Here is a 24,932-nt window from a genome sequence, read left to right on the forward strand (position 1 = left end):
GAGAGAGTTCAGTTCATGGTCCCAGTGTTTGGTCTCAATGCAGCTTTAACCAACTTGCTGAAGCTGAGCGGGTCTGGTCAGGACCACCTAAGAGTTAGCGACATGCTGGCACCTTGGGTTCCATAATGGAGGAGAGGTAGGATATACTGTATTTTTCGCTCCATAAGACACACTTTTTTCCTCCTAAAAAGTAAGGGGAAATGTCTGTGCGTCTTATGAGCGAATGTGTGGTCAATCGCTGGCTCCCTTTCTGGCCTCGCCCCCTTGCCCAGGTCTCCATTGTTGAATCTTCTACAGACGGAGGCTGTTTGTTTCCCCAGTGACATGTGACTGGCTGATTAGATTATCTGTCTGGAAACTGTAGAAACAGCTCCGTTTCCTTTCCTAAAGAAGCTGCAGAACTGTGAGTTGAACCCCATAAAAACAGGATTTTTTCCCTTTGCAAAGTAAGCTCAACAACTTTGAGCTGATCCTCAAAAAACCGGGGCTTTTCCCCTTTGCAAAAGAAGCTGCACAACTGTGAGCTGATCCTCAAAAAACCGGGGCTTTTCCCCTTTGCAAAAGGCGCTGCACAACTGTGAGCTGATCCCCCAAAAAACAGGGCTTTCCCCCCTTTCCTCCTCTAAAAACCAGGCGCGTCTTATAGTCAGGCGCGTCTTATGGCGCGAAAAATACGGTAAGTGCCAGGGGGGAGAAGTATATTCAGACATAGGCCATAACTATCTCTGCCATAGGGCAATTCGTGGGTGGGGCCTGAAATCCAAGTGCCTTAATCCAGGATAAATGAAGGGAGTGTTTGCAGTGATCCGAGTGTTGGAATTCTAGGTGTACATGATGCTCTTGCAATTATTTCAACCCCTCAAGACCTACCTTTCTTATTAGGCCTTTGGCTTTATTTCCTAGCCCTGCTGCAACCAAAACTGTGACCAAGCAAAGTATGAATAACAGCTGGAGGGGGTGGCTATCCCGTATTTACCCTTCTGTTGTTTTCCTCTTCAAATTTTAAGATTGTAAGCTCCTGTCCCCTTGTACACTGCAAAAGAAATGCACACTGTTGGCAAGCTACTGGCCAGAGTATTAAACACATTTAACGTGTGAATTCAGCTTTCTGCACTTGGCCAAACAGCAAAATTTTTTTAAAAAGGCAGAGCCGGGGATCCAGGAAATAAAATGTTGGCAATCCCACCCACCATTGCAGTCACCTTGGAAGAGCATTTGGAGCTGCAGAGAGAGAGTGTTTTGACTACGGTATATGCGATTTTGGCTTTTTGCTCTCTCCACTGAACGTAACCTCCACTGAGTGTCAGCTGTACTGTGTTGCCAGTGGGTTGCTTTCACACGTTGCCACAAATGTGTGTGCCCGCAATCCTAGTGTGATCCTGTCCATTGTAAGCAACTTATGCAAAGTAGTTGGAAGGGAGGAGGGAACCAGCTGCTGTGCTGAGGACTGGCAATAATATTAATAATAATAATATTTGTTAGTTCCTTCATCTTGCCCAAGGCAACCCAAAGGGACTTAAAAGAAAAACAAAAAGACCCCCCCACACACATACACACATTCCTCCTCATAAGTTTACAAAGCCCATGAGAAATTGGTAGCAGTGGAATTATAATAAAATAATACAGAACCTAATGTAAGCAAGAAAAGATACCAGACACAAACAAGCTGAAATCCAGCCTGATTTGAGATTAAACCTCTAAATCACCACAACAACTTAAAGCAATTTTTGTTAACTCTCTTTTCCTGATTATTATTTTTTTTTGCAGCCAGTGCATTCAGGGCTACACTGTGTGTTGCGAAGGGATAGCTCAGTCCTAGAACATGAGGGCCTTAATCTCAGGGTCATGGGTTCGAGTTCTGCCTTGCATGGAGTTGGACTAGATGACCCTAGGGGGCCTTTCCAGCTCTACAATTCTAAGATTCAAAAGAAACTGGAGTATTTTTGCTCAGGTGCATGTGCTTGCTTATGGGAGTAAAAATAATATATTACATTACATTACATTACATTACATTACATTACATTACATTATATCCCGCCATATGGTTGGGTTTCCCCAGCCACTCTGGGCGGCTCCCAACAGAATGTTTAAAATGCGATAAAACATCAGACATTAAAAACTTCCCTAAACAAGGTTTCAGAAAGCTGAGAGATGTCTTCCAACGCTGACCACAAATACAAAGATCTGTTCACCTACGGGACCTTGTAGCGGCCACCCAAGACTGCGGTGGGTGCCATTTGGAAACACAGCTCAATCAAAGTTGTTTTGAATGTATGTTGACATTTGGCTTGCTTTCTTCAGTTAATGTTTTCTTCCGTATTGTTTTATTTGCTGTCCCAATGCGTGGTCGACCGCTTGGGAGATTTTCCTTCTTTGAAAGCACGAAACGAAGAACGGCGCCAATAAGGAAAGTTTGGTTGGATAACTAGCTCCAAAGCGGGGACGCACCACAAGATTGCTGCATTCCTTAAAGGAACAGGATGGCAGGGGGCGGAGAAAGCAAACACGTGGGTTCCGGGCTCCCGTCCTCGGGATCCGTGAAAGGCGAACGTCAGCATGCAGCAAGGGGTGTCGGCGCGCCCGGCATGCACCGCGAGCTCGCCCTGCCCCGCCGGCAGCCATGCAGAGCCGGTGCGCCCTGGGCGCACGGAGGGCGCACTGTGCTGCGCGGCGATGCGCCGAGCGGGCGCTGCACGGCCGGGAAGGCGCTCCGGGGCAGCCGGCGGTGGCGGCGGCGTCGAGCGAGGCGCTGCTGCGGAGGCTGGTGGCGGGCGGCGCGTCGGTGGTGCCGGGCTTCCTGAGCGAGGAAGAAGAGGCGCTGCTGGCGCGGGAGGTGGAGGCGCCGCTGCGCCGAGGCCGCTACCAGGACGCGCACTGGGACGGGGTGGGTATCCCCGGGGCACCCTGGGCGCGCGAAGTGGAGAGGCAGGGGCGTAGGGTGGGTTGTCAGCACCCGGGGCAAGGCAAGCAATTTGCGCCCCCCAACCCGTGGATTTGCGCCCCCTAACCCGTGGATTTGCGCCCCCCAACCCGTGGATTTGCGCCCCCCAACCCGTGGATTTGCGCCCCCTAACCCTAACCCCCAGATGTTGCGCCCGGTACGGCCGGCCCCAGTGGCATAGCGTGGGGGGGGTGCGCCGGCCGCACCGGGCGCAACATCTGGGGGTTAGGGTTAGGGGGCGCAAATTCACGGGTTAGGGGGCGCAAATCCACGGGTTAGGGGGCGCAAATTGCTTGCCTTGCCCCGGGTGCTGACAACCCACCCTACGCCCCTGGCCGGCCCCCCCTGCACCCCCCACGCTAGGCCACTGTGGAGAGGAGATGGGGGCTTTCCTCTTTCCAAAAAAATTATTATTATTTTTCCCCAAAAATTTTATTGGTTTTCACAATATTATAAACAAACAAGCAAACACACAAGACAAACAAACAAAACAAACATAAATCATAGCGTTGTTAAAAATTACAGTTATTAACTTTGTTAAGTGACTTCCTCGCTTCCCCTTGGTTGAATTTCATTGCATGTCCTTTTAACGGTTTTCCAAATCCCAATTTTTATGAAATTTAACTTAAACATCAACATCCTTAAATCTTCACCTTATAGAATTAAACATATTAATTCATCACTTAACATAAATAAAATCCTAAGCCCATTAAGTATCTGCAAGCTATTTCCAGTTAGTTTAACTTAACAAATTTAACTAAATAATCATTAAATTTATTCCATTCTTCCTGATACTCCTCCTCCTTCTGGTCGCGGACTCTTCCGGTCAGGTCGGCTAGCTCCGAAGAATCCATCATCTTCATCTGCCATTCTTCTATTGTTGGTAATTCTTGGGTTTTCCACTTTTTAGCCAACAAAATACGAGCAGCAGTTGTGGCATACAAAAATAATTTAACATCTTTCTTGGGCAATTCCAAACCTGTTATTCCAAGAAGAAAGGCCTCTGGTTTCTTTATAAATGTATATTTCAACATTTTTTTCAATTCATTATAAATCTTTTTTCCCCAAAAAAATTATTAGTTTTCCACATTTTTAGACAAACTGAACTTGGTCCAATATTAATATCATAGTTAAATGACTTCCTCAAATTCCCTTGACTGAATGTCGTTATGTATCATTGTAACGGTTTTCCAAAATAATATCTCATAAAATTTACTTAACCCTCTTAACATCTTTATCTCTTTTCATCTTAACTTTAAACATATTGTTTTATAATTTCACATATTCAGATCTGTAGCCTAACTATTATTTTGCAAGTATTTCTATTTAATTTATCTTAGCATATTTAGATAAATAGTCTTTGACGTTCTTCCATTCTTCCTGATGCTCCTCCTCCTTCTGGTCATGGATTCTTCCGGTCAGGTCGGCTAGCTCCGAAAAGTCCATCATCTTCATTTGCCATTCCTCCACTGTTGGTATTTCTTGTGTTTTCCAGTTCTTGGCTGATAGAATTTAAGCTGCAGTTGTGGCATACAAAAACAATCTAACATATTTTTTGGGCAATTCCAGACCTATTATTCCAAGAAGAAAGGCCTCTGGTTTCTTAACAAATGTGTATTTCAGCATTTTTTTCAGCTCATTATAAATTTCCTCGCAGAAGTCTTTCACCTTGGGGCAGGTCCACCACATATGGTAAAAGGTACCCTCTTTTTCTTTACATTTCCAGCATAGATTATAAATCTTTGCTAACTGTACAGGGGTCAAGTGTCATCTATACATCATTTTCATTATATTTTCCTTTAACGTTGTACATGCAGTAAACTTGAGCCCTTTCCCCCACAACCTTTCCCAATCTTCAGATGTGGGCTTTCCTCTTTCCAGGCCTTGGGCAGGTTCAACCACCAGGGGCCTGCCAAACATCTCACGAAATCTCTTCTCCATCCCGTAGGTTATTCATAGGTACCGCGAGACAGAAAGATCACATTGGAGCAAGGAGTGTCAGGAGATCCTGCAACGGGTCCGGGATACGGCTTTCCCCCCGGGAGTGCCGCAGCTCGCTCAAGTTCACGTCCTGGATTTGGATAAAACTGGCTACATAAAGCCTCACATAGACAGTGTCAAGGTAAGGCAAACACGCCAGGTATTCTCCTTGCAGCTTTGCAGAATAGCATCTTGATAACTGGGGAGGGTTGTGCCGCAGGGCAGGGTTGGAAATGGGGGTGGCCTCCGCATGCTGGGGGCTATACTGCCTCATTCCTGGTTATGATCTGTGCTGGCTGGTATATAATAATAATAATAATAATAATAATAATAATAATAATAAATTTATTATTTATACCCTGCCCATCTGGCTGAGTTTCCCCAGCCACTCTGGGTGGCTCCCAATCAAGCGTTAAAAACAGTACAGCATTAAATATTAAAAACTTCTCTGAACAGGGCTGCCTTCAGATGTCTTTTAAAGATAGGATAGCTGCTTATTTCCTTCACATCTGAAGGGAGGGTGTTCCACAGGGTGGGCACCACTACCGAGAAGGCCCTCTTTCTGCTTCCCTGTAACCTCACTTCTCGCAATGAGGGAACTGCCAGAAGGCCCTCGGCGCTGGATCTCAGTGTCCGAGCTGGACGATGGGGGTGGAGACGCTCCTTCAGGTATACAGGACCGAGGGCTTTAAAGGTCAGCACCAACACTTTGAATTGTGCTCGGCAACATACTGGGAGCCAATGCAAATCTCTCAGGACTGGTGTTATGTGGTCCCGGTGGCCACTCCCAGTCACCAGTCTAGCTGCCGCATTCTGGATTAATTACAGTTTCCGGGTCACCTACAAAGGTAGCCCCATGTTGGCCACCCCTTCCCTAGGTGCCCTTTATGGGCTTCCTAGAGCCAACCTAGCAGTTCGAAAGCATGTCAAAGTGCAAGTAGATAAATAGGTACTGCTCCGGCAGGAAGGTAAACAGCGTTTCTGTGCGCTGCTCTGGTTCGCCAGAAGCGGCTTAGTCATGCTAGCCACATGACCTGGAAGCTGTATGCCGGCTCCCTCGGCCAATAAAGCGAGATGAGCGCCACAACCCCAGAGTCGGTCACGACTGGACCTAATGGACAGGGGTCCCTTTACCTTTACCTAGAGCCACCTGACTGGCCAGGATGTGAGAGATGTGGTACTAGAGGGAACTTTGATCTGGTCGGCCATAAATAGTCCTTATGGATTTGTTTGCAATATGGCAACTTCCCCCCCTTCACCTTGAGCCAGCAAAATGAATGGGAAGCAACATCAAGCAACGGTGACTGAAATAAGTGCAGGTGGGCAGCAGGAGACACCCGCCCCCCAAGTGACCATGAATAAGAGGCATATTTTTGGTGTGGGTGCAAGATTAATATTTAGCATTGGCCTAAGGCCTTTTTCTGGGACGTGGGTGGCTCTGGGGGTTAAACCACAGAGCCTAGGACTTGCCGATCAGAAGGTCGGTGGTTCGAATCCCGTTGCTCGGTCCCTGCTCCTGCCCACCTAGCAGTTCGAAAGCACGTCAAAGTGCAAGTAGATAAATAGGTACCGCTCTGGCGGGAAGGTAAACAGCATTTCTGTGCACTGCTCTGGTTCGCCAGAAGCGGCTTAGTCCTGCTGGCCACATGACCTGGAAGCTGTACGCCGGCTCCCTCGGCCAATAAAGCGAGATGAGCGCCGCAACCCCAGAGTCGGTCACAACTGGACCTAATGGTCAGGGGTCCCTTTACCCTTTACCTTTAAGGCCTTTTTCAAGAAGAGCACCTGCCTTTTGTTGCTGTGCATTCATGCACAAAAGGTTGGCCCTTAGTTGCTATAAGAAGGCCTGGTTCTCATTGAGAAGGTAAACTTGTGTTTGGATGGCAGCAGTACCTGTGACCGCAGCTGGAGGCTTGTCTGTCTGAATGCTCCATCGGTCAAAGCAGCTCCCTGCATATGTGGGAAGGATTCTAGCCTCTCATTTCCCCTGACATGCTAGTTTTCTGTGCCATGGGGACTGTGTTTGGTGGAGGATTTCATCGCATGAATTCCTTTAAACTGAATTCAAGGGAAAGAGTTCAAATACAGATTTACCCTGTCAGTGAGAACCAGGCTTGTCTGTTCCCTTCTGGCGTTGCTTTCTCATGAGAATAGATTTTGCTTCAATTGGGGAATTGTTGCTTGTGAAGATTTGTGTTGGAACGTGATGTCTGTAGCATAATCGTTTGCATGTCTACTCAGACGTGGGTCCTGTTGAGTTTGGTGCCCCTTCTTGGCAACATCAAACCCCAGTCAGGCATTGAGAAAATGTGTGCAAATGTTAGCACCTTTCTCCCCCTGTAAATGTATCTTCCTGCCCCACCTCTCACAGGTGCTGTTGTTTCTGGGTTGTGTTAAAGGACTGGTTGTGATTACAGAATTAAACATTCTCTTCTCTTTCCCCCTTCCTTTTTTTCAAAAAACCATCTGCTAGTTCTGTGGCTGCACCATTGCAGGCCTTTCCCTGCTGTCCTCAAGCGTGATGCGCCTGGTCAGTGAGCAGAACAGGCACGACTGGCTGGACCTGCTTCTTGAACGCCGTTCTCTCTACATCCTTAGGTAATAAGCAATATTAGTATGTTAGAATTGCCTGGTTAGATTACAGGCAGAGAGACCACCCTGCCTCCCAACAGATGCCTCTGAGAAAGGACGGCGATGAAAGCAAGAGTCCTCCCTTGTTGTTTGCTTATCTGTCAAAATCCCCTTGCAAAGCGTTCTTTGAGGGGAGCACTAGGTTCCTGCTTCTTGCAATCTGGGGAACCGGGTTCGTGTCTCCGCTCCTCCGCATGCAGCTGCTGGGTGACCTTGGGCCAGTCACACTTCTCTGAAGTCTCTAAGCCCCACTCACCTCACAGAGTGTTTGTTGTGGGGGAGGAAGGGAAAGGAGAATGTTAGCCGCTTTGAGACTCCTTAAAGGGAGTGAAAGGCGGGATATCAAATCCAAACTCTTCTTCTTCTGCTTCTCTGCATGGCCACAAGGCATGCTTTGCTTCAGAACAATTTAAACACCATTCCCTGTTATGCTCAAAGTCAGGGGGATGAACTCCACTCAGATACTGGTTCTCGCAAATCACGGTTCCCTGATTTTTGGGTGTTACAAGGCACTGTGTTTTGTTCAACAGCAGAAGCTTCTGTTCCCCAAAAAGAGGGGAGAGGGGAATATATGAGCTCAGGAGTCATTTGTGGATCAAGGAACCGTGGCTTCACATTATGTGTGAACCAGTCTGATATCTTACAGGAATTCATGAAGGTCCTGAGCTCTTCATACAAATGAAGTGCTGTGAGATGTAGACTAGTGTGTTTTTGTGTGTGTGTGTGTGTGTGTGTGTGTATCTGTAGACTCATCTCTACAGTTAGTGTCTGCAAACAGAAGGTCTTCTTTAGGATTGCCCAGTGAAGCCAGATATAAAATACCCAAGTCCTGGAGCTGAGCCACAGAGACCCAACTGGGTGGGTCACAGTGTCTCTTTTTCCGCCTGGAGCAAAATTCCTTCCACTCTGTCTTGCCAGAGTGGTGCATGCTCTGGTTATCTCCCGCTTGGACTACTGCAATGCACTCTACGTGGGGCTACCTTTGAAGGTGACCTGGAAACTACAACTAATCCAGAATGCGGCAGCTAGACTGGTGACTCAGAATGGCCACCAAGACCATATAACACTGGTCCTGAAAGACCTACATTGGCTCCCGGTACGTTTCCGAGCACAATTCAAAATATTGGTGCTGACCTTTAAAGCCCTAAATGGCCTCGGCCCAGTATACCTGAAGGAGCGTCTCTACCCTATCATTCAGCCTGGACATTGAGGTCCAGCACCAAGGGCCTTCTGACAGTTCACTGACTGCAAGAAGCGAGGTTACAAGGAACCAGGCAGAGGGCCTTCTCAGTAGTGGCGCCAGCCCTGTGGAAAGCCCTCCCATCAGATGTCCAGGAAATAAACAACTATCTGACTTTTAGAAGACATCTGAAGGCAGCCCTGTTTAGGGAAGTTTTTACTGTTTGATGTTTTATTGTGGTTTTTAATGTTCTGTTGGGAGCCGCCCAGAATACCTGGGGAAACCCAGCCAGACGGGCAATGTTTGTGTGTGTGTGTGTGTGTGTAAATTATTATTATTACTATTATTACTATTATTATTATTAGTTATGGTAATACACTGGCATCTTGTGTAATTTCTTCTTTGCCTTAAGGGGGCCAGCTCGCTATGAATTCACTCACGAGATCCTTAAAGATGAGGAATCCTTTTTCGGTGGAAGGAAGATCCCCCGGGAGCGGAGGATCTCTGTCATCTGCCGAAACCTCCCCTTGCCATCTACTCCACCGTAGAACCTGACTGACTGTCTCCATTTGGAGTATCTCTTAAGCGCTCACCTGGTGGGAGTGGGGCTGCTTCTGAAATTGTTGCTCTGCCCTGCCCTCCTGGCTCCATGGGACACAGCTTTGCAGCCAGGTGTAAGCGGTGGGCTTTCTCCTCAGTGCACCAGAAGGAGAGTCTGAGGATGGTCAAGATCTAAGGCAGTTTTGCCCTTAGCGGATGGGAAAGAGGTGAGCCCTGCAAAGAGTTGGAGAAATGGGCCGAAACATACTTCATGAATGTACTGTTCATCTCAGGGAATAAAAATCTTGATGCTTCTTCTTTGATATGTTGCTCTCAAGTTTTTTGCCTGCATTCACTGTCACACAGGCTGTTTCAAAATGGCGAACTCAAGCAAAGGAGGCTGAACAGGTGTTGTCCAATGGAAGGTTACAGGCTCTCTTACTAACAAAAGTGGAGGTCATGAGGAGAATCACACACCTGGTCTGTGGCAACTCGCTGGTGTGAACAGAATGGCAAAGCTTTTCTTGTTTTTCCTAATTCAAAACCCAAATCGCCTGAAATTTTGCTTTTTCTCACAGCTGGGATTTGCTCTCCATTGTGTGAGGTGTGTCCCTCAAAGTGGGCCTTGCAAGGACCTGTCATGAGATCCTCAACAGTAGCCCGAGTATTCCTGTGATCTAAAAATAATTCAGAGGCTAATTCAGGGTCCTCCTAGATTGCGATACTGGACAGGTGTGCAAAGAGTGGAAATAGAGTAGAATAAAAATCCTGCTTCTGGCCTGTGGCACTGAAAGTCCATGAAGATAGCTGGCAATTGAAACATAAAAATGGAAGACAAGGTGCAAATTTGATATTGGCTGTGGAAAGAGAGAGAGGGGAGATTCTATAGTGCTCACAGAATTTCCACTCGTTGCACTCCTATCCATAGCTCACATAATCCTTGAATCAGTTGGTGGTGGTGCAGGGAGGGAGAATTTAGGAAAATGCTTGTCCACCATTTCAAGACCTTTGACCCACCTTCAACTCCAGCCTGCAAGAAAGGAACCACTTTTTATCTGTATGCTGCATATGGCCATCTTCTTCCTCCTTTTGACTTTTCACCCTTTACTGCCCTTTGCTGCCTCTTCTTCTGTCCCTCCCTCTCTTTTTAAATAGAAAAAGATTCATGATGCTTGTGGAGCTGGGATGATTGAGAAGCAATCCTTTTTTAAAAAAAACCTATATATGTTTTTCCTTAGAATGTAGGCTTGTTGCCAGGGTCTCTTTCTGATTTTTATATTTTCCTTGGTTCCTCAAATAGCATAGGTACCTAATAATAATAATACTATTATTCATCAGGTATTGCTTTTGCAGTACATTGCTTTTCTATACCTGGCATTGCCTGGGTCACTGTGCAGCAGTCTCTTATCATTTGGCTCAAGTCATCCGTTGGGGAATAATAATACAGTGGTACCTCAGGTTACATATGCTTCAGGTTACATACGTTTCAGGTTACAGACTCCACTAACCCAGAAATATTACCTCAGGTTAATAACTTTGCTTCAGGATGAGAACAGAAATCATGCTCCGGCAGCAGCAGGAAGCCCCATTAGCTAAAGTAGTGCTTCAGGTTAAGAACGGACCTCCGGAATGAATTAAGTACTTAAACCGAGGTACCACTGTAATAATATATTATTTATACCTAACCCATCCAGTCTTTGCTCCCATGAAGCTAGCAAGCAACCTGTCCTCCCAGTGTGTGCTGGTAACCCCAAAACTGTAGACACTGATATTTCCTTGCTTGCTCTTTATTGTATAGACACCAGTATTTACAACTCAGTCATTCTTATTGCATGTCTGCGACTAATACCCTCAAGCCTCTTAACACGAGAAATCAGCATATACATTATTATTTTGTAACGGGGAGCTCAGTTTGGACAAAGGCTAGCACAACTGCTAGGCCTTCCTCCTGTTCAGGGGAAGAAATAAATTAAATAACTTAGAAATAACCCATAAATATATCCGCTTGCTCAGTCCTCGCGGTGCTGCCCCAGCCTCTTGGAACTAATGCGGAAAGGATCCAGTCAAAACACCATATGTTTGTAAAGTGAAGTGGTCCTAGGGAGGAGCAGGGGACCAGTAATGGGTGTGGCACTCTTTGAGCTGCTCCCCTTGGCTGTGAGTTATGAGGAATGGCTTTGCAGTTGGAACTGGGGAGAAGCATGGGCACCCCTTGCTGGGACGTCTTTGTTAGTTGCACATTAATTGGTGGCTAAAAGCACATCTCTGAGCCATGGACTGCGTTGGCCTGTTCTACTGTGGGCTCTGCTGCTGCCCCATGTCTGCATTCGTTTATCCCTCCCCTAGCCCCCTCAAAAAACAACAACACCACCATCAGCCCACACAGCTGCAGGCAGCGGCCGAAAGCTGCTCCACCTCCTGCCACTGGTGACTGTCATCCAGGAAAGCCACATCCTCATAGTGTGTGGGGCGGCAGCAGGGGTCCCCCAAGGCCGGTATCTCGCTCCTCTGCAGCAGAGCGGAGAGGGTCAGGTCATGGTTGCTGCGGGCCTTGGGGCAGATGCCGCTGCAGTACTTGAAGAGGATGGTCTCCTCGGAGCTGTAGCCCAAGCCCAGGTCCTTGACGCGAACCTGCAGGCTTCGCAGGCGGCACTCCTCAGGCCTCTCCCATGCGCGCCGCTTGGGACGGCTCCTGGCTGGGCCAGGGAGTGACTTGAGCAGGCTGTTCTGGAGGCCTGCCGTGTCCAGGGATGCTCCTTGGGAGGTCTGCGTTTCTGAAACGAGCAGGAAAGGAAGAATGGCGGAAGGCAGGTGGGGGATAATAATAATAAAATATTATTTATCTCCCGCCCTCCCCAGGCAAAGCCGGGCTCAGAGCGCCTAACAACAATAAAAGTAACACAGCATTCTAAAATCAATTCATTTTAAAATCAAATCAAAATCAAATTAATGGCAACCATTGGGCTAGAGTTCTGTGAGGATTACCAAAGGAGCGGGGTCAGACTGTGCCTTGGCCAAAGGCCTGGTGGAACAGCTCTGTCTTGCAAGCCCTGCGGAAAGATGTCAAGTCCTGCAGGGCCCTAGTCTCTTGTGACAGAGTGTTGCACCAGATCGGGGCCACAGCTGAAAAATCCCTGGCTCTGGTTGAGGCCAGCCTAACCTCCCTGTGGCCCGGGACCTCCAAGACGTTTTTGTTTGAAGACCGTAAGGTCCTCTATGGGACATACCAGGAGAGGTGGTCCCATAGGTACAAGGGTCCTAGGCCGTATAGGGCTTTAAAGGTTAAAGGTAAAGGGACCCCTGACCATTAGGTCCAGTCGTGGCCAACTGTGGGGTTGCAGTGCTCATCTTGCTTTATTGGCCGAGGGAGCCGGCGTACAGCTTCCGGGTCATGTGGCCAGCATGACTAAGCCTCTTCTGGCAAACCAGAGCAGCAGTGCACAGAAGCGCCGTTTACCTTCCCGCTGGAGCAGTACCTATTTATCTACTTGCATTTCGACGTGCTTTCGAACTGCTAGGTGGGCAGGAGCAGGGACCGAGCAACGGGAGCTCACCCCATCGCAGGGATTCGACCCGCCAACGTTCTGATCGGCAAGCCCTAGGCTCTGTGGTTTAACCCACAGTGCCATCCGCATCCCTAAAGGTTAAAACCAGCACCTTAAACCTGATCCTGTACTTCACCAGGAGCCAGTGCAGCTGGTATAGCACCGGGTGAATGTGATCCCGCAGCAAGGGCCCTGTAAGGAGCCTCACCGCGGATCCAGTTTAAAGCAAGAAACATCCTGCTCCCATAGTTTGACACCCAAGCCCTCCCGCTCCGCACACCTCCAAGCTGGGATCACTTCCAATATTTGAGCCCCATCTGGGAATAAGATGCCTGGTACCCTTGGGACAATCAGATACCCAACCCTTCTCTGGTAGCCTTTGCCTGCCTGTGGCCCTCCAGATGTTTGGGGAAGTCTGTTCTCTATGACGGGGCCAATTCTGTGTTTCAACCCCCAAGGGACTGTTGCCATCCTACCTGATCCTTGCGCACTGTGCTATGTCAGTTATAGTGGTCAAAAAGCTAGAGCGCTGGTACAGAGACCTAGGTCACAAATATGAGCAAGCTTCTACAGTGGTCCAGGTTTGTATGCACAGTGGATCTGGCTATTCACAGCTGGGAATGTTTTGAATTGTAAATAACTGATACGTCAGCCGCACACATAGAACAATGACTTGGACATTTCTTACCAAATAAGAAATATGTACAAAATCAGCTTGGGAGGCAGGAGTACAGGAGAAGCTCACTTTACTTCCTCTCTCTCGGCATTTCTGTCACTTATCTAGGGTGTCCCATCCCAAAGCAATGAGGGTGGGACTCAACCAAGTTGTTGCATGCACAAAACAAAGTCCGCTCATGCAACGGGACCCTCCATGCCCCCTAAATCTGCTCTGGAGGGTTACGGGAACTCCATAATAGAATTAGGGGATGCAAAAGGAAATTGCATCGAGTGAGGGGACCTCATTCCATTTCCACCCTGTATGTCTGCTGTGTTTTCAAACACCGGTTTTTAAATAAGCCCCTTTCATGCTACAAGCACATTAAGACAGAGGGCTTGTGTACACTCAAAAACTAAAACAATGTTTTACCAAACTTTCCCCTCTTGGTACTAAATGCTACTTTTGCTTTAAGCCGTAAAGTAGGGGAGGGGAACCTGTGTGGCCCTCATCCAGCATAGCAGCAGGTGCAGGGATGATGGGAGTTGTAGTTCGGCAACATCTGGAAGTTCCCCATCCCTGCTGCTGCTGCTGCTGCGGCCGCTTTGGTTGGCAATGGATCAAGAAGAGACTTCAGAGAAGAGAACTGTAGTGCCTTTTGGGAAAGGGGGGCCATGTTTCAATAATTGCACAAGTTCCTTGAAACGCATCTCATAACTAATTATTTAGTACATTTTTATCCTGTCCTTCCAAGGGCAGCACATATGGTATGTGTGTGTGTTTCTGCCACCACCATTTTATTCTCACAACTACCTAGTGAGGTCAGAGAGAGAGCACCTGTAGGTGAGCATCATTGTTAAGTAGTAACTGGAGGTTTAGCCTCCAAATCTTAACACTTAACTGTCTGGCTTTCCTGGGAGTGAATCTAAACCAGGCATTGGCAAACTCGGCCCTCCAGATGTTTTGGGACTACAGCTCCCATCATCCCTAGCTAACAGGACCAGTGGTCGGGGATGATGGGAGTTGTAGTCCCCAAAACACCTGGAGGGCCTGGTCTAAACATTGCTCTAAGCACGGTCTTGCTTACAGCTCTGGCCTTAGCTAGGCCCTCTCAATGCTCCATCATGCTCTTCCACCCAAGCTAGTATGTTCATTCATCCAATGTTTGGTACACCAGACGACCTTCATGACATTTATATTTCTGGAGCCCTGAAAGGGCTGTTCAAGGCCACCCTCGATGGCACATCGTGAAGAGGCATGCCACAGAATCTCTTGAAAGGGCACAGAATACGAGCTGCCCCTTCCAGCTCCTGTTATTGTCATCATCATCAAACCTTTTATTGGCATCATGTACAAAAAGTGAGAGATGCTGAATTTAGGACTGCTTTGCTAATGCCCCAAAACTCGTTGGCCAATGCAGCTGTTTGTTCCAGCAGGCTACTGCGATATTCAGAGACACAAGGTTGTGCTCTAGGCCACAGCTGGGGATTTTCCAGAAGAGCAGAAATTTGAACCCACGTTACTTAATTCCAAGAGAGCACCTTAGCTCATTCTAGCCCACCAGCTACAGCAAGAGCCACCACCAAACCCAAGCATGGCAGGATCCCTTTCTTGGAAGCACAATTCAGTAGGAACTTCTTAAGAATTCCCAAATGGTTGTCATACCTAGTGGTCTCTGTAGCGCATCTCCGATTGCGGTGCCCAACGATGTCTGCATTGCCAGGCTCTTGCCTTCAGTGAGCTGAGAAGGAACTATTTGGATCAATAGGACCAGAGAGAGGAGCTGAGGGGGCCCCATCCTTTACCCAGTGAGCAGGGCCAGGTTCTATAAGGAAGATGACTCCTTCCCCCTCATTTATATCTTCTTTGGAACGGGGGTGGGAGGGGGAGTAGCATGTACGCCGGCTGGAAGGAAAAGCGTTAACCCTTGTGCCTTGAAAACTATTACAGATCATGCAAGTGATGTTTCCTGCACGATGGGCTTAGAGGCTCAATCGAGAAAGCGCTCATAAATCACTGTCGCTTCGATGAGATCCCTGTAAAGGATGCAGCCTCTCTCCCTGCAGCCTATTACCCTTTCCTCGAGATGTTTCTGGAAGCCCTCCTTGCAGGAGGCGGGCAGAGAACCACCCTAGCTGCATCTGAAGGCAGGCTTCCAGGCCACTTTATTTTCTAAGTACCAGGTCAGCCAGCTAAACGAGTAACCCACGTAGTCAGCTGGAGCAGAAATACTCCAGGGGTACCAATGCAAGAAGTTTGGGGGAGGTTGTCCTTGGCAATGTTGTGCCTTGCAGGACGTAACACTGGGGTTAGGTGCAGCTCTACACAACCCAAGTGTCTTGCCCACTCTCTTCTGTGTCCAGTGCATTTTTCTGGTAGCACGGCTGTGTCCCGTGGCTTTGATGGAAATTGGAACCATTGGTGTTTCTGTCCAATGCTGCCCTTGGCTCCCCATCCGAAATGGTTAAATCTTTAAGAGAGCCCAGAATCCTTGAATGGAAATTCCTGGAGCTTATTCTGCCCAGATCCCGCTGTGGTGAAATGCTTTTGGGAGGAGCTGCTGACAGTGGCGGCTGGCGGGGTGGGTGGGGAGCGAAAAAGAAGGGCAACTCCATAAATTATGTCTTCAAGGAACATACCAAGCTGGCTGGCTTGGCCCTGGCTTCAGAAGCAACCTAGCCTGCAGTTATCGGACAGGATGTCCGGAAAAGGGGACTCCCTTTCTCCACACTGATGGATGGTGAGGAGATGGAGCCAAACCTCCCATCTTGAGAGAGCGGGGTGATGGCACTGATGCCAACACCACTGTGCCTCACAGGGCACCCCTAGTGGGACAGAGAACAGAGCCTCTACTGTCTCAGAACCACAACATGCTACACACAAGCTCTTCCTCCACTGTGAAACGACACTTCCAGGCTGTTGCACAATCCAGACTTGGCCCTGAGGGACATGCCCTTTCTACGGCTTAATGATAAGGAAGCAGCGCAAGGTGGGCAGCGCCAAAATTTGTCTTTGCGCAGGTTTGTTTCTGCACTCGCTTCAGCACAGATCGTGATACTTGGGGTGGCCTGCACTGAACTTGAGCCATGTGATGGGGCAGAGGAAGATGCTCAGAGTTCACTGGCTGCATGCAACCAAACATGACTTGACGCCTTCGTCACAAAAACAGGGAGGTTGTAGAGGTCAGCTGCTGCACAGCTCCCTCAGTAGGACCAAGGTGGGGAGTCAGGGCCAGCTGACCTTTCAGCTTGTTGCGGCGTTGACCTGAAACGTCTCAGAGCCGGCTGTGGCTGCTGCAGGGTCAAAAAGACACCTGAGACTAATGGCTCTAAAGAGCTTTCCCTTGATGTGTTTTGTGCTCTCTGGGCTAGTGTGCGACTCCAGACCAGCCACTTCCATGTATGCGAGCATTCCTGGAATGCCGAGGGAAAGGTCAGCAAAGGGGGAAGAGGAATTTGGGGCAGGCGAGCCGTCGTCTGGCTGTCGGCTTAGCCCTGTAGAGCATGGAACATCTTCTTGAGCCCCGGCGAGGCTGGGAGCGCTTGCATGTGGCATGACAGCGCTGATAAATCACCATCAAGCCGACACAAGAGGGATCTCCGCTGTCTGTGCTCGGCCTCTCCAAGCACATTCCTTCCACTTGGCATGGGGAATACCACAACAGGGCCCAATGGAGGCTTAGCAGGAGTGGAAACAGTCTGGAGAATAAGGAGGAGCGGAATAACAGGCCAGAGGGCAACACGGATGATCAATGGATGTGAGTTGTGCGGGTGGGCAGAAGGGAGGACACCCAACTTCAAGTAATGTGCCAAGTGAACAGTGGTGATGGGGAGCTTGTGGCCTTCAAGATGTTTCTGGACTAGAACCCCTCTCATACCCAACTATTCACCATGCTGGCTGGGGGTGGTGAGAGCTGGAATCCAAAACCATCCGGAGGACCACACAAGTTCCCCATCTCAACTGGATCTGGGCACATGGAGTTACGCGTGTATGCATGTGTGTCAAGAATGGTTAGAGCAGAGGCTTTCAAGTTGTGTTTCCAAGGGAACCCTGAGCTTCCTCAGAGTTTTACTGAAGGTTCCTCTATGTGAAGATCATGACCACTAATAAATGGCATGGCAAGCTCTCTTTCAGGGAGGGCTGTCTGTCCATGTTTGAAGAAAACTTCTCTGCCACAACAGACCTTCTATGCAATGTACAGCCATGGGATTGTTCTAGGTTTCCACAGGGCCATGGGTGAGGCCCAACCATCTTAGTCAGGGCCTTGTGTGAACAGAATGTGTGTTGTAGCACAAGGTCTAGATTATCCTCTGGGACATTTGAGGGTTCCTCAACAGACAATGCAGAAAGGGTTCCTTGAGAGCAAGTTTTTTTTTTTAAATCTGGCAGAGAAGCTGAGAGTCAGTCATCTTATTAAGCACGTGTAGGGAACAGGATTCAGTAGGCCTGCCACAAATTCACTTGAAATTCCACTGTTCCACTAGGCAGTCTATGACTCCGATTCCAACCCCTAGGCTTGTCCTTCTCAACCTTCTTAAACTCACACTCCCTTTTAGCTAACATAAAAATCCCATTTGTCCCCTGAAATTGGCTCTGGCCTGGGTGTGTGTGTGTGTCAGAACCTCCAGGACAGTGCAAAGGGGAAGAAGGAGGATAGTTTATTTGGCAAGCTGAAATCCTTGCAGTGGCATAGCGTGGGGGGTGCAGGGGGGGCTGGCCGCACTGGGCGCAACATCTGGGGGTTAGGGTTAGGGGGCGCAAATCCACAGGTTAGGGGGCGCAAATTACTTGCCTTGCCCCTGGTGCTGACAATCCACGCTACACCACTGAATCCTTGTGCAGATGGAACAGGTAGAAGAGTGTGATGTTGAATTCCACCCTTTCTGTGAAATGGTCCTTTCTACTCCCCATCACTTTGAAAGAAAGCCTCCCCATGCCCGATTTAAGAGGGTACCCCACAGCCACCAGAAACAAGGAAGTGTGGCACGTACATCTTTTTATTCCAACTATATAATTATCTTTCTGTAGTGGGAAACTGGGGAAGGAAATATTATCTAAGAATTCGCAACCATCTACCGACAATGTCCAGTTAAGGACTCACTTAGGGGACTAGAGACAGAGACCCACATCCCTTTTGTCTGACGTTGCTGGCTGCTTGGCATTTAAATGGTCTTGGCATTTTAATTTAACACTGTGCCTGATGCAAAAAAGGAACACTAGACCCACAAACACAGTGGTGGCAATTTATATTTACAAACAAAGACTCTAGCCACTGGGAGAAATCCTACTGACGCTTTGCTATGCAGTGGATATCAATGTGGCCATCTTGGCAAGGCCTGAGAAGACTGTGGACCACCTAGCTCTGCCACAATAGCGCACAAGAAGGCTTTGTGCACCAAAGACCCACAACCCACCCAGGACAATACTGGCACTACTCTGCTTCCGAGCAGAGCAACATATTGGCTTGCAGAGACATAACCAAGACCCGAAGAGGTGGGACCTAGTCCGAAAGGGAGGCCTGTGCCTCCATGCAGGTGTTATCTCAAGCATGTTATTTTTAGCCAGGACATCTAAAGGTCTGCTCTCCTGCCAACAGAGACCGCAGTGGGTAGTGGCATGCAAGGAACAATTTGAGGAATGCTAGGGCTGCTCCAGTCTGGAGGAGAGGGGATTTGCGGAGGATAAATCACAACTGGGCTTCCCTTGATGCTCCTGAATGGATGATGGATGAGGAAACTGTATTGGAAGGGTAAGGGATCAGTGCCCAGAGGCTGGGGCAGAGGAGGGAGAGCACAGCAGAGCATTGAAGATGCAGCACCTACTTATGCCAGTGCAGGACCTGCAAAAACATTCATGTTCATGGAATCATAGAACTGCAACTGGAAGGAACCACGAGGGTCATCTAGTCCAATGTCCTGCAATGCGGAAATATTTTGCCCAATGTGGGGCTTGAACCCACATCCTGAGATTATGCTCTATCAACTGAGCTAATCATCATCATCATCATCATCATAAATTTTATTTCTATTATACCCCGCCCTCCCCAGCCAAGACTGGGCTCAGGGCGGCTAACACCCAATATAAAAACAAATTGATTGAAATGCAACTTAAAAACAAGATTAAAATACAACATTAAAACATTAAAATACAGCCTCATTTCAATGGAAACTCAAATCAAAAACTTTTTTGGGGGTGAAAACGTCAAGTCTTCACCAAGACTGGTCCTACACGGGCCAGAAAAAAGCCAGGGAAGTCGCCAAATAGGAGTTCCAACACAGGAGGAGAAAGGAAAAAAGAAGAGGAGGAGGGAATCAAATTGATACCAAGCTGAAGGCCAGGAGGAACAACTCTGTCTTACAGGCCTTGCGGAAAGAAATCAGATCCCGCAGGGCCCTGGTCTCATGAGACAGAGCGTTCCCCCAGGCCGGAGCCAGTGTTGAAAAGGCCCTGGCTCTGGTCATGTCAGTCTGTTGGTTGTGAACTGGCTTTGCGCAGATAACTGGTGGTATTTATATCGATCGCAGAATAGTTCTGAAAGGCACAGAACTCTAACCTAACAACATATTGATGAGAAGAAGTTTACAATCAAGTAGACAAAATTACAAATGCAAAGTATAGGCAGGGCCTAAAATTTGGACCATTGCAGTTGTCCTATTGGAATCGAGTAACTTATTTGGGCAGATAAACATACCTGACTTTCTCCCACTAGTGAAAACTGCAATCAGGGTATCAAAATGTTTCCGGGTTGTGTGATTGACATGTGGATGCCTACCTTAGAAACTAATTGCTTGTTAATTCCTCCAGGGGGAATGCTTTTGCAGTTATCATCTCAGGAAGCTAATTAAAATAGGACAGCCTGCCTGCTGTCAGATACTTACAAGTATTCTTCCATATAAGAATAATTATTTTTTTTGTGCTCTATGGTTCTTTGCAAGCCTCACTGAAACTTTATTTAAAAACTTTTCATAATCAATATATTGCTGTTACAGTCCCGTGCCTTGTAGCGCTGTTTGTGGTTATAGTATAGAACGCTGCCCTTGTATGTGATTTGGTATCTATATTGAGCCAAACATGCAACTAAATGCACCAGCTTGCAGAAACCAGAATACAAATTCCCATAGTAGTATCCGAGTCAGATTAGGAATATTGTGAGTGGAGGACCACGCTAGTTTTAGAGATCCCACAATATTGCTATGAAGAGTTAACTGGGCCTATGCATTAAATATGAGGTTGCCAACCTTTCTGGACCAGTGGGCACATTTTGAATATTGAGGGACTGCTGTGGGTGCCAGTCACAACATGGCTGCCATGGGGGCATGGCATACAGCGATGGTGAAGCTTTCTCCATAATCACATTCCTATACAGTACTAGAAAAGACGAATTTACCTGTTCGGTTTCTATCTGCCATTCCGCTGTCCCCAGCCAGCACAGCCAAGGATTAGGGGTGATGGGAATTCAACATTTGGAGACATTTCCCCCTTTCAGGCCTACAGAAATGTTCTCTGTACTTATTATGCTATGTATACTGGTTATCTGAAAGGGTTGCAATAAACTATTATGCAGTATAGACCCATTTTCAATGGCCATTAATTTCTGTGGGTCTACTCTGAGTAATTGCTAGTCAACTACATCCTCATAGTGCAGCTATGTAACTTGCAGGCACTTGCCCTCTCCTTGCTGGCCTTCAAGGGAGCCCTAAAGACCTAAAGCCAGACTTAAATAGTTTAATGGCACTGTTTTTAATGGCTGTTTTAATTGCTAGTTTTAACGTTGATTTGTCCCATTTTTAACTGTTTTACTTGCTAATGCAATTTCATGGTTGTTGGTAATTTATTGTTCTATTATCATTTGCAATGCTGGAGGAGACTCTTGAGAGTCCCATGGACTGCAAGAAGATCAAACCTATCCATTCTTAAGGAAATCAGCCCTGAGTGCTCACTGGAAGGACAGATCCTGAAGCTGAGGCTCCAATACTTTGGCCACCTAATGAGAAAGAAGACTCCCTGGAAAAGACCCTGATGTTGGGAAAGATGGAGGGCACAAGGAGAAGGGGACGGCAGAGGATAAGATGGTTGGACAGTGTTCTCAAAGCTACCAGCATGAGTTTGACCAAACTGCGGGAGGCAGTGGAAGACAGAAGTGCCTGGCGTGCTCTGGTCCATGGGGTCACGAAGAGTCGGACACAACTAAACGACTAAACAACAACAACAACAAATCATTTGCAAACCACTTTGGGATAAGTTACTCTGAAAGGCACCTTTAGCAGACATACCAATATATTCCTTCCTTCCTCTTCCTTTAATCTCATGCTTTCATTCCGTTAAGTTTTCTTGGTCACAGCAGTCTTCTTTAAAGAAAGTGATTTTCTACAGACTTACGTGCTTGCCTGCAGGCACATAAGACTATATATGTGAAATGATGCAAGTTGACCATATTCATCAACTGTTGGGAATACCAGCGTGGAGCCAGGCCTACTAACTCTGGAAAACTGCCATCCCATATCTTAAACTCAAGAATTAATAGAAAAAAACTAGACACAAGAAAGGAACTGATTGGGGCAACCACAGGTTTTTGAGTCCCAATAATCTTGTGTAATGTGCTTGCTTAGTTTTGATCAGGTTGCTTATTTATGTAGACCATTCTTACCCTGCTTCTTTCACTCAGGCCATTTCTGATGTCATACATTTCTGCTGCTGGGGCTGTACTGTACATATCCTCTCCAAGCACTTATTCCTTGGAGGCTTGGACACAATCTGTGCCTGTCGTGGATTAGGAGTGGCCACCAAGACCATATAACACCGGTCCTGAAAAACCTACCTTGGCTCCCAGCACGTTTCTTAGCACAATTCAAAGTTATGGCGCTGGCCTTTAAAACCCTAAACGGCCTCTGCCCAGTATACCTGAAGGAGCGTCTCCACCCCCATCGTTCAGACTGGACACTGAGGTCCAGCTCCGAGGGCCTTCTGGCGGTTCCCTCCCTGCGAGAAGTGAGGTTACAGGGAACCAGGCAGAGGGCCTTCTCGGTAGTGGCGCCCCTCCTGTGGAACACCCTCCCATCAGATGTCGAGGAAATAAACAACTATCTGACTTTTAGAAGACATCTGAAGGCAGCCCTGTTTGGGGAAGTTTTGTAATGTTTGATCTTTTATCATGTTTTTAATATTCTGTTGGGAGCTGCCCAGAGTGGCTGGGGAAACCCAGCCAGATGGGCAGGGGTATAAATAATAAATTATTATTATTATTAGGACAAATGTGTGCACAAAACAGCAACTCCAGATGTGTGCACACACACAACAGTTCTGGCTCAGGCTGGTAGTGTTCATGAATGAGTGGAGGCTGTGCTGTGGTCACAGAGCTGTCAAGCATGTATATGTCCCTGTTTAATGCTTTGGATAACATCATCTCCAAATCGTGCTAGCATTCCCATAGAAGGCAACGGTGGTAGGAGACTGTGGGGGCCACCACCCAGAAGTACTGTCATCCCCCCTCCCTCAAGAGCCCACAGGACACAAAGATGCACAAGGATGCTTGGCAGACACCACTGAGCATTTTTAGCCAATTAATCACAACATGCCAGGCATCCCAGAGAGTGTGAGACATCCGGCTTGAACGAGAGGTGGCGGTGATGCAAGGGCCAGAGAGGTCAGCAAGCAGCAAAGCTGTCAAGGCACCAAAAGGGGAGCCCCCTTACATATGACTTCCTGAGACAACTATGACAAGACATGTTTAGGCAGTTGCTTTGCTAGAGTGATAAACTTGTGGAAGCAGGTGATCCCCATAACACCAAGGTTTGATACATCAGCAGCACCAAGTACCGTATTATTTGCTCCATAAGACACACCTAGTTTTTAGAGGAAAGCAAGAAGAAGAAAAAAATCTGCGCAGAGCGTGTAAGTGGCTCTCGCTTTTCTTGCTTTAAAGCAAGCAAAGTGAGAGCCGCTTACATGGCTTCTGTCCCGCTTTGCGCAGCTTTCACTTTGCTTGCCCATCCCTCCTCCTGCCTCGCTGTAAAGCGCGGCGACACTGGAGCAAGAAGAGGAGGAGACACCAGGACAGCAAAGTGAGAGCTGCGCAAAGCGGGACGGAAGCCATGTAAGCGGCTCTCACTTTGCTTGCTCCCGTCCGTCCTCCGTTCCACTTCGCTGTGAACCCAGCAGAGCGAGAGCTGCTGACAGGCTCTGCACGGCTCTCGCTTTAAAACAAAAATGGCTTCACAGTGAGCAATGGACGGGAGCCATGGCTCCGGCTGTGGAGGCATCCCTCAGCTCGCGACTGCAGCGGCAGCCGAGGGATCCCTCTGCCATCCAGTGCATTTGCTTCATAAGACGAACAGACATTTCCCCTTACAGTGGTACCTCGGGTTAAGTACTTAATTCGTTCTGGAGGTCCATTCTTAACCTGAAACTTTTCTTAACCTGAAGCACCACTTTAGCTAATGGGGCCTCCCGCTGCTGCCGTAGCACAATTTCTGTTCTCATCCTGAAGCAAAGTTCTTAACCCGAGGTAGTATTTCTGGGTTAGCGAAGTCTGTAACCTGAAGCATATGTAACCTGAAGCGTATGTAACCCAAGGTACCACTGTACTTTTTAGGAGGAAAACAGTGTGTCTTATGGAGCGAAAAATATGGTACTTGATAGCAGCACTGTAAAGGCAGGCAGGCATTACGAGGAGGGAGGTTGCTAAAGATATAGTCATGGTGAGAGCTGGCTTTTACACCCATAGTGTTAAAATGCATACTAAGGTATGAGGAGGGATGGGGTTTAGGTGGTGGACTCTCCTTCACTGGAGGTTTTAAGCAGAGCTTGGATGGCCATCTGTCATGGATGCTTTAGCTGAGATTCTGGCATTGCCAGGGGTTGGACTAGATGATCCTTGGTTCCCCTCCAACTCTTAAGATTCTATGATTCCATGACCTGACCCTACATGCACTTGATTGGACCTGCGACACAGGTGCTTTTGACCATCTTGTATGCACCCATTCACTCCTCTGAACATGTGTTCCGCGCTGGAGGGTACAGACTACTTCTGTACTACTTCTCAATCAGTGTGTGGCATATAGGAATGGAACAAACAAAAGCAACACATTTCCTCAGCTCTCTGCCTACGTTCAGTATATCTGAAGGAGTGTCTCCACCCCCATCGTCCAGCCCGGACACTGAGGTCCAGATCCAAAGGCCTTCTGGTGGTTCCTTCACTGAGAGAAGTGAGGTTACAGGGAACCAGGCAGAGGGCCTTCTCAGTAGTGGCACCCGTCTTCATCAGATGGCAAGGAAATAAACAACCATCTGACTTTTAGAAGACATCTGAAGGCAGCCCTGTTTAGGGAAGTTTTTTAATGTTTGATGTTTTATCGTGTTTTTAATATTCTGTTGGGAGCCACCCAGAGTGGCTGGGGAAACCCAGTCAGGTGGGTGGGGTATAATACTATACTACTACTACTACTACTACTACTAATAATA

At 47.8% G+C, this 24,932-nt stretch overlaps 2 protein-coding genes across 2 annotated transcripts; one reads left to right on the forward strand and one right to left on the reverse strand.

Annotated features, from left to right (window-relative positions):
• The first annotated feature begins 2,591 nt into the window (after nt 1–2,591).
• ALKBH7 (alkB homolog 7) lies at nt 2,592–9,595 on the forward strand. The gene is made up of 4 exons (XM_083594074.1): nt 2,592–2,884; nt 4,890–5,063; nt 7,395–7,519; nt 9,145–9,595. Exons 1-4 carry the CDS (start codon nt 2,621–2,623, stop codon nt 9,278–9,280), a joined length of 699 nt encoding a protein of 232 aa, XP_083450200.1. The 5' UTR covers nt 2,592–2,620; the 3' UTR covers nt 9,281–9,595.
• Nucleotides 9,596–11,079: 1,484 nt separating this feature from the next.
• Nucleotides 11,080–15,275, reverse strand: PSPN (persephin). Its single transcript, XM_083594138.1, has 2 exons — nt 15,138–15,275; nt 11,080–12,046 (listed from the first exon to the last, which is right to left on the reverse strand). Exons 1-2 carry the CDS (start codon nt 15,268–15,270, stop codon nt 11,646–11,648), a joined length of 534 nt encoding a protein of 177 aa, XP_083450264.1. The 5' UTR covers nt 15,271–15,275; the 3' UTR covers nt 11,080–11,645.
• Between the last annotated feature and the right edge of the window lie 9,657 nt (nt 15,276–24,932).

Source organism: Podarcis filfolensis, assembly GCF_964270895.1.
Source record: "Podarcis filfolensis genome assembly, chromosome: 17".
Taxonomy (NCBI): domain Eukaryota; kingdom Metazoa; phylum Chordata; class Lepidosauria; order Squamata; family Lacertidae; genus Podarcis; species Podarcis filfolensis.